Source organism: Myotis brandtii, unplaced genomic scaffold, assembly GCF_000412655.1.
Source record: "Myotis brandtii unplaced genomic scaffold, ASM41265v1 scaffold61, whole genome shotgun sequence".
NCBI classification, from domain to species: Eukaryota; Metazoa; Chordata; class Mammalia; order Chiroptera; family Vespertilionidae; genus Myotis; species Myotis brandtii.
This window is the reverse complement of record NW_005370318.1, coordinates 3,204,900-3,214,708: the sequence shown is the minus strand read 5'-3', so window position 1 is coordinate 3,214,708 and position 9,809 is coordinate 3,204,900. Positions and strand designations below refer to the sequence as shown.

At 46.1% G+C, this 9,809-nt stretch overlaps 1 protein-coding gene across 1 annotated transcript; it reads right to left on the bottom strand.

Moving 5' to 3' along the window:
- Nucleotides 1–1,223: 1,223 nt before the first annotated feature.
- PLAGL2 (pleiomorphic adenoma gene-like 2) lies at nucleotides 1,224–9,576 on the bottom strand. Its single transcript, XM_005879824.2, has 2 exons — nucleotides 9,015–9,576; nucleotides 1,224–6,336 (listed from the first exon to the last, which is right to left on the bottom strand). Exons 1-2 carry the CDS (start codon nucleotides 9,272–9,274, stop codon nucleotides 5,106–5,108), a joined length of 1,491 nt encoding a protein of 496 aa, XP_005879886.1. The 5' UTR covers nucleotides 9,275–9,576; the 3' UTR covers nucleotides 1,224–5,105.
- Between the last annotated feature and the right edge of the window lie 233 nt (nucleotides 9,577–9,809).

Genomic DNA, 9,809 nt, shown 5'->3' with positions numbered 1-9,809 from the left:
AAGAGATGAAGGGCCAGCCCACTGCCCTTTTTACACAAAACACCTGTTACACACATTAATACTTGTTAATGCCCCTTGGACTCCTGGGTTGCACTCCAGAGTTGCACTGCTTGGCTAAGGACACTGGCTCCAGACCACAGAAAAGCAAGCTCAGTCTGAGCCCTGGATGGGAGGATTTCAGCACAAGTGATGGGACCCAGGATAATGATAACTACCTTTATTAGCGACTGGCCAAGCCATGTCAGCCTCTCAACAGTTTGTCTGAACCTAATGGATCGGCACAAGTGAGCAAGGTCAGGTCCTAGCTCTGTTACTTACCAGTTGTGCATCATGAGCAGTGGATAACATTTTTCTTGGACAACCAGTATCCATTCATTCTTCATAATAGTACCCCAAATTTCCTCTGAGAAACACATTTTCCCGTCATCACTGGCTTTTGGTGACTGGTTTGGGGATGGCACAGAATCCCATCAAGGCCAATGAGACAGGAGATGCTTCCTGGGGTTTTTGTGAATAAAAGAACTCCCTTTCTCTTCCTGGTCAGCACTGTGTGAGAATAACAGGTCTGGAATCATAGCAGCATTCTACTCCTACACAAAGGGACAAGCCACTTCGTAGGCCCTGAGGATGCAGTCACAACTGCGCAAGATAGGGCAGAAAGAAATGAGAATGCTGCCGAAACCGGTTTGGCTCAGTGGATAGAGCTTCGGCCTGCGGACTGAGGGGTCCCGGGTTTGATTCCGGTCAAGGGCATGTACCTGGGTTGCGGGCACATCCCCAGTGGGAGATGTGCAGGAGGCAGCTGATCTATGTTTCTAACTCTCTATCTCTCTCCCTTCCTCTCTGTAAAAAATCAATAAAATATATTTAAAAAAAAAAAAGAAATGAGAATGCTCAGACCAACCTTCTGAACTGCTGGATCAATCCTAACCCTAAGAGTAATCTACATCTGGCGTTTTCAGTTTCATGAAATTTCATTAAGCCAATTTGATTTTCCTGACCTTTGCATCCAAGATTAAGTGATAAATGATGCCACTTACCTCAAAGGCACCCTAGATCTTTTATTTCAAATTGCAAAGTTTCTAGGTGCCAAAGTGTAGATCATTCCTGTCTGTTCTATACTCATCATCTCCTTAGATGCTAAAGATGTTTGGAGGTTCCAATTCTCCCCCCAGGCTCTCTCCAGCCCTTTCCCAATCAGATAGGTTCACAACTTCCAAACACATCATTCAGAAGTTTTTAATAAACAACTTCATTATAAAAACTTTTTTTTGAAAATGTAATTCTGTAAAACATTGAAAATCTACTTTAACAAAGATATGCCCTGTGCATTTTCTAATGGCACTTATATTTTACAATTAAAAACCTTGTTTTATATAAAGCCAAAAATACTCCAAGAGGTTATTCACTGTGTTTACAAAGTGCTAGAAGGTTTTTGTCTTGTATCTTTCTCTTTAAATAATCTGGCATTACGAAAGAGAGGCTCCAAAGCCTTGACCACTGGGAGGGAGGGGGGTGTATGAGAAGAAGTGGTGTTTCAGGAGCTCTAGTGCCGAATATGCAGAGGGGGAGATGTGCATATGGGGAGAATCGGCTAAGAAAATCAGCTTATATCTAAAGAAATTGGAATAGAATACTTCTTCCAAACACCTCAACAGAGGCACTAGATTATGGTGACTCCTTCTCCTGTCAGAACCACAACACCCTCTTCCCTAGCCACAGCCCCTACTCTCCAGTGGTGAAGGTCACAGCCAATTCCTTCCACAGCAGGTTCAGAGTTCCAGGAGAGGCCAGGCTGGGGTTCCAGAGGAATCTGGATTTTTCTGGCCAACACCTGCCTAAGGCAAAGTTTATTACATAAATATCCTTGTTAAAAGCAAAATATTGATCCTGTACAATATAAATTGTTTTAAAAAAAATCGTGTTTACAAACAGCTCCTAGATAAAGAGGGGAGGTGGACAGAGGGGTGGAAAAAACAACTACCAAAAAGAAGGGGTGGATTTAAAGGGCTACTAGGGGAAAGTTTAGGGTAGTAGGAGAATTTCAACTTAGGACAATATCTACGAGCAAAAAAAGTAATCACACCTGCTTCCTAGATTTCCATTAACAAAATGCCATTTGTAAAAGGTTGGGGGGGGGGGAGGCGGGGAACTCATTGGTGCTCCTTTCCCTCTCACCTCTTGAGATGTGCACAGATCCTTGGTGCTGACGGAGTTGGCATGCTATCCTCTGGCCCCCAGGACTGCACTCAACGGTGACCAGCTACTGTACAGGGTAGGAGGTGTCTGCCCCCAATCAGGGAAGCTCGTCGCTGACAGAAGTTAGAGGAGATGGTGGGGAAAGGGGGCATTACCCCTTTTTCCTGGTCCCTGTTTGGTCTCTGCCACATGCCCCTCAGGCTTTCAAGGCCTCAGTAAGGGTACTGAAGTGGGTTTGGTACTGAGTGTAGGATAAAGCTATTCTTATCCTTTGAACAACCAGGTCAATAAGGCTTTTTTTTTTTTTTTTTTAATTATGGAAAGGAAGGTTTAAGGAACAGCTAGGTGGCTATGGTCAAAAAAAAAAAAAAGTAAAGGCAGATGTTCCTCTGCATTTGCAAAGTTCACAGTGATAGGGAAATTCCTTGTAGGTGGTGAGGGCACTGAAGGAAGAGGAAAGGGAGCAGGAGGGAAAGAAGGGGAGGAGGCAAGGCTCCAATTACAAGGTTTTAAATAGTTGCTCTGCCTGTCCTATGAGTTTCCCAGTATCACTAATGGCGGAGAGGATTCAAGGAAGGGACAGGAAAGAGCAGGCAGAAAGGAGGGGTCTCCCCTAACAGCCTGAGTCTATATTCTGTGGCCAGAGGCCCGTTTTCCTCTGTAAAGGAAGGGTGCAGGGAAGGTGGTAAAGGGTTACTGGGTCTAGTGATGAAGACCAGAGACAAGGAGAATGGCAGCATCGAGTCCTGCTTGGATCCTCACATACCATTTCCTGTAATACGAGTCCCAATAACATGCACAGCATGCAGGAGGTGGCTGCGTACCAAGGTGGACGCTTTTTTAAAATAAACCTTAATCAGTCCCTGGGACTCACTGAAACTAATTTTTAGAAGCAAATTACCTAGTCTGATTCCAACCTTGCCAGATATTTATATCTGGTTTTATTTTTTAAAGGTATCCCAAGATACCCTGCCTAAATCAAAACATGCTTAGTCACTCCACATTGCTTCCAATCAACGGCTAGAGAGCTACATTTTAAGGCTTTCACCTCAAACAAAGAGTACTGGCCTGGGCTGAAGCAGAAGCCTGGGTCTTGGAACTGCTCAGTTTCTGATGATAGACCAAAGTTATCTAGACGGAAGGGGAAGAGGGGGAGGACTGGGAGGAGGCTGAGGCAGTTCCTCGGTAGTTTGTCCTGAAATCCTAGTGGAGAAGCCAGCATGAGGCACCTGCCATGAGAAGTGCCCAGAAACTGCTGGCTGCATCTGTAGGAGTTAACAGTAAAGAGGTAGAAGTGTGTTTCTGAATCAGAGTGGAGGTATCTCAGGAGGGTCCCACATTGGTGGTCCCTGAGCTATCTCCCTTCCATGAGTGGGAAGAGTGCCCATGCAGAACTGAGATGAAGCAGGGATGGGGTTCGGCTGGGCAAGGGCTGTGCTGTCTGTGGCAGAGAGCCCCACAAGTCAGAAGAACTAATCATTTGTTGCAAGTAATCTTGCTGAGTATTGGGGGCAAAACTGAGGGGGGCCACAAGAGGAAGGTGGAAGTTCTTTGATGGAGAGCAGAAAAGCCTATGTACAGTGGCCCTGAGTCCAAGGGAACTGCAAAGTAGAGGAGAGAGGAGGGACATTGTGGGTAAGAAAAGTTTGGTGTGGGAAGCAATGATGCACCCATAGGTTAGGACTCAACTATCTGCCCGGTCCTAACTTTCTGAAAACTCCTCTTCCTACAGTTCCACAACTTCCTGGAAAAGGGACAGTTAGGAGACAAATGAGGGGTTTACACCCTCTCCTTTGCTATTCACACCAGCCTAGAACCGAAGCCCCTCCTTCTAAGACTCATGATAACAGCTCATGATGCTCAGGGTAGGGGTTAGGGAATGGGGAGGTGATGGAAGTGGGCATGCCTTTTATTTCTTCCCCTCCCCAGTTCAAGAGGAGAATGAGGGGGTCATGATGTATACTTGGAGAAAAGTAGAATTGCAGACCTGTGAGAAAACTGCTCCAATCTTCTTGCCTGTCTCCTGCAGACACTGCTGAGGAAGGCAGGGACAGATACAGTCATGGAAGATGGCAGAGACTGAAGCAGTCCAAAGTCAGTTTATTTCCCCACAGGGGAAAAATATGACCTCAAGTGAAGAGAAGTCAGCGAGACCCGACTCCGCCTTGTAAACAGGGCTCCAGTTAACACCAGGTACCAAAAGGTTCCAGCTGGTGCCAACTGGAATGGACTGGTGGGAATGAATTCACGGTGTGTAAACAATGTTCACTGCAATCATTCTAAGGCTAACAGCTCGGCAAGGGAGGTGAAATGGTGTGTCTGAAGCGACTGTGTAAACAGTACCGTTGCTGGACAACACTGACTGAAAATGGAGGTGCTGGGACAGGAGGGATGGGATGATGGGGAGAATAGAGGCCTTCTCTCCTGCCCGCTGGTTGGAAGCAGGTGATGGAGCCAAGTGACCCTCTGCCATCAGGGCCTGACCAACTGTGTGGGGTCTGCAGGTTGGGACCAGAAGGCGGCTTCTTCGGCTATTTTTCTCGAGGTCATCCAAAGTGAAACCCTGTGTCTCCAACAGGTCACCCCTTCTCCAAAGAGAATGAGGTTCTGACACTTTGGAGAAAGAGAGGACTAAGTGTGGCTCCCGATTCAGATAAAAAAAAAAAAAAGTAAAAATACCTGAAGTCCTATAGTATGTGATCTTTTCATGGGGTTGGGGCTCAAAGTTCCTCTTGGAACTGATCCTGGAGCCTGAGCCCCCAAACCAAGTGCTCCATACAGATACTGGATTTTTTCTGTTTGAACCCAGCTCTGAAAGCTCAGCTGCCTTTATGGGGGATAGAGATAGGATGGGTATTGAAGCGCCCTGACAGAGTTCAAGACTGAGCTGAGGGCCTCCTTGGGGGCTACTGGAATGCCTGGTGGAAACGAGGCAGGGTGGTGGTGCTCAGGCCAGAGGTGAAAACAGGAGGCAAGGAGTGCAGAGGCCCGAAGTTCAGAGGTCCCCCAGCTCCCGGGGAATCTTGAGGCTGAGCTTGCAATGTGGTGAGCAGGGGCTGTGCCTCGGCCTGGGAGTAGCCCATGACCAGGCCTCCTGTGGCCCCAGGAGGGTTACATGAGGGCAGGTTGAGTGGAAGAAAGCCCAGTAAGTGGGAGAAGTCCACATTAGCAGCGCAGAGGGCCTCAGAGAGGTTGGCGGGGCTCTTGGTGAGCAGTGCTTCATCTAGGAGGGCCGCAGCTGCCGCCGGCTGAGGTGAGGCGGGCTGGGGTTCTGCGGATGAAAGAGACAGGCTTCCAGGAAGTTCCGCCATAAAACTATCCACCTCCACTTTGGGCAATTTGTCGGGCAAGTATGAGGTAGATCCAAGCTGGTATTTTGGAGGAAGCTGAGCTGGAGAAGAGATAGGTGAAGATTCCAGAGGATAGCTCATACCCATGGGCAGCGTGTTGTGCACCAGGGAGTGTGGCATGCCTGCACTGGGCATGGGAGGGATGTGGGCGCCATACATGCCCATGGGTAACATACTAGGGAAGGCCTTGGCCCCCATCATGTCCCGAGAGGCCATGCACAGCACTGGGCTCAGCTCTTCCTTCACACTGACTGTGGAACTGCAGCTGAGTAGGCCTAACATGTCCACTGGCTCTGTCTTAATTTTGAGCAGCTCCTGCGAGTGGCTCTTCTTGACATGCCGTGTCAGGTGGTCCTTGCGGCCAAACCGCTGGGCACAGTACTGGCATAGGAAGTCCTTTCGGCCTGTGTGCACCACCAGGTGCCTCCGCACATCCTTACGAGTATAGAAGCGCCGGTCACAGTGGTCACAGGGATGCTTCTTTTCCTTGGCACCCCCTGCTACCCGGCGTGAGTGGGCCTTCAGGTGCTCTAGCAGGGCCTGGGTACTCTCAAAGGTCTGCAGGCACACCTTACAGCTGAGGTCACCGTTGCTAGCGGCATGCATGGCCAGATGGCGCCGGTAGCCCAGCTTCGTATTGTAATTCTTACCGCACTCGGAACAGTGAAGAGCCTCTTTGTTGGGGTCGTGGGTCTGCAGGTGGTTCCGGAGATGGTCCTTGCGGTGAAACATCTTATCACAGTACATGCACTGGTGTGGTTTTTGGGCTGAGTGGGTAGCCATGTGCCTGGGATAGGGATGGAGGAAAAGAAAGACGAGATCACAAGGGCTGGCCAGACAACTGAGGTGCCCATTATCAGGGAACTAGATATAAAAATTATGATAGGGCCATGCAATGGAATGGATGGAATACCACGCCAACTATATTCTAGATATCTTTGCCCACCTGAAGAATCAAATATAGGGTGGGGGGCAAAAGTAGGGTTACAGTTGTCTGTCTGAAAAACAATATAATAATTAATAAATAATAATACAATAAACTATTTCATGTACTCACACTATAAACCTACTTTGCCCCACCCTGTATATACTATTTTCTTTCAGCCTTGTATATTTAGTAGCAAAACATCAGGAACAACCTAAATGTTCATCAATAGGGGACTGGTTAAATAAATTATAATAAATTCATAAAATAACTCAACTTTTAAAAATGAGGCAGCTTTCCATGTACCCACAGGGAAAAGCTCCTAAAATACAGTAAATGGGGAAAAGCAAGGAGACAGAAGACTGCATATAGACAGGCACTATGCATACAAAAAGAGGGAAATATGTATAAGTTTGCTTATATGTGTTTAAAATATTTCTAGAAGGATATAAAAGAAACTGACAACACTGGTTGCCTTTGGGGAGAAGACACATGCGGCTTATGGGTGTGATGGAGCATTTTCATTGTATCTTTTAGTACCTTTCGAATTATGTGAATATATTTCCTTTTTAATAAATTATATTTAAAAATTTTTAAATGACACAATAAAGGGAAAATGAAGTTTAGATATACTTCCTGATCTGGGGCTGAGTCAAAAAAGGAAGTTCAATATAATGTATGCAATACAATCCCTTGTGAAAATACAAAGGGATACATGTTTGAATGTCTCAGCAAGGATACATAAGAAACTGACCCTCCCCCTCACCTCTCCGGGTGCCTTTGGGGAGAATAGTGACTTCAAATGTGAGGACCATTCATTTTTCACTGCATGCCCATTTGTACCATTTAAATTGTTTGCCATGTAAACCAGCAACATATTTTAAATGTTTTCATGGTACAGCAGTGTCCATTGGTTTACCTGCTCCCTGCTGGCTGGAAAACAGCCCAGAGTCTAGGAATTACAATCCAGAGCTCCATAATACATTCAGAATCAACTCAGCAAGACTTTTAGGGCCCACCATTTGCTAGGCCCAGTGTGAGCTGAGTCATTAACCTTGTTCCCCATAAGAGGCTGAAAGCATAGAGCAGTCCCACCCACCAGTAAGTGGCAGAAACTACATTTAAACACAGACCTTCGTGAGAACTGGGCTCACTTAGGAATGCCACCACTGTCTCTAGTATGGCACCCAGTGATCTTTTCTACCTAAAGAGCATCAAACCTGCCCATTCCTCTCATGCTCACACGTATGAGGCTTACTATTGACCTCCTATGACATAACTGACATGATAATAGATGAGAAATGCTGAGTGACCCATAGCCCACTTCCCTCATTTGGCAAGTGAAGAAACTGAAGCTCAAAGAGGTTCAGTGACTCACCCAAGATCACACAATAGGTGGAGTCAGAGGTCATGCCTCCTGGACTAGGACCTTTCTTACAGCCTCCCACTGTCACCTAGACTGTCACTAAGACGGTTTTAGAGGAGAACATTTGAGCTCACACTCCCCAGCATATATCATCACTTTGGTTCAAATAAACACATAAAACTTCTGAAAAAAAAAGATGGTCTAACAGGACAGCTCCAACTGGAGTCTACCTAAGACATAGGAGCACACAGAATCAAAGCATTCCTGAGGCCCACAGAACTGTCATGAGGGCAATTCTGGGCCCCTACTACCCTGTTACCTGTTTTAGCTCCTTCCTATCAACTGTTTTTCAGAGAAGGAACTGAGGCTTTCTGTGGTCATCTAGTTCATATATTTACCTATTTGCTCTCTGTCTACATTAAGACAGTAAACTCAAGGAGGGCCAGCACTCCCATCTATCTGTGTCTGGTATATACCAGGAGCTCAATCAATCATGATAGATGAATAGATAAAAAACTGCACCAGGCAGCTTATCTCATTTGTAAAGGGCATGTTCATGTTCCTCTAATAGAAAAGCAAAGATAAAATCAAAATTGCTTTTAGCTGGCCCCTTTCTCTTCAAAGCTGCTCTTCTTACATTCAATTTCACTTCAGCAGGGGTTCTTGGGCTAACAAGTTTCAGGAAAGCCACCGACCCAGAGGACACCAGGGACTCTACAGACACAGAAGTAATCATTTGGATGGTTTAGTAGAAGAGGCACTGTAGTACCTAAGAAGCTGTGTGACCTTGGGTAAGTTACTTCCCCACTCTGAGCCTCCACTTTAAAATTTATAGATTGGATCACAGCATCTCCTTTACCTTCTAAAGTTCTAAGATGGATTCCTAATTTCTGGCTAAGATTTTCACTGTTACCTTATAGGAGTGGGGAAACTGGTATAGAAAAAAATGTTCAATCTAGTTTGTTCATGGCTATCTGATACTGAACCCAACATATTCTAGTGTTTGAATAAAAAAACACCACCATTATTTTTTAGTGAGTTACCCCAAATGGTTGGAATTCAGGGCACATTTATGAGGCAATTTAACCTCTACTCTTCTGCCACATGCAGTGGAGTCTCTGGCTTTGTCCTCCAGGAACCTCAGGACAGGAAGAGGTATGGGAGTGTCACCTACCTATACAGCTTATACTTGGAGGCAAAAGACTTGCCACAGTGCAGCTGAGGGCAGCTATATGGTCTCTGCTCTGGATGGGGAAGGCTGTGAGGCCTCAGCTTCTCCCCATTTGAGAAGGGTGTCCCCGAGATTTCACATTGGCACTTCACTTGACTCTCCGCCTCCCGGCCCCGAGGCCTGGGAACTATTTTCCAGCCCACTTCCTCCTCCTGCTTTGCATCTTGAATCCAGGGGGGGACGCTGGTGAAAAATGTGGTCATGGCAAGGCTAATGGCGAAGGGCCATGTTACTCAGAAAGCCTCCCCATCGGCTTCACACAGGCTCTCTGCTCTGTCACAGCTTCCAACGCAGCCTTCAGAAAACAATCTCTTCACCTGAAATATCAGAACATCTGGTGTTAGGGAGCCAAATACCATGGAAATATGGGTTCTGGAGACAAACAGAACCCCGTTCCAATCCCGGCCCTTCCAAATACTTCCCTGAACTGTTTCCTCATATACAAAATAAGCTTAGTAATCTCTTAAATCATAAGAATGTTTTGAAGATTAAATGAGATAATATAAAACCTTCAGCAAAGGCTGGGAACCTAATAAATGCTTAGTGGTAACCATTATTCATTAGTACCACCTAGGCTACTGGAAACAAGATAATCTGAGGAAATAAAAGCCCTAAACTCCAAACTTTCTCTTCTAATTTCTCTTTCACATCCTTTCCATTAAACTTAGAGATTGCAGCATATCCTCTTCCTCCTCTTTACCCTAACTCCCCCTCACCCACTACTTTCCACAATTCTCC

Excerpts from the sequence above, each read along its gene's own strand:
- PLAGL2 (XM_005879824.2), bottom strand. The coding sequence starts at position 9,274 with ATGACCACATTTTTCACCAGCGTCCCCCCCTGGATTCAAGATGCAAAG. Across the intron at positions 6,337-9,014 it reads TCCAAGTATAAGCTGTATAG|GCACATGGCTACCCACTCAG; the intron begins GTAGGTGACACT and ends TCCCTATCCCAG.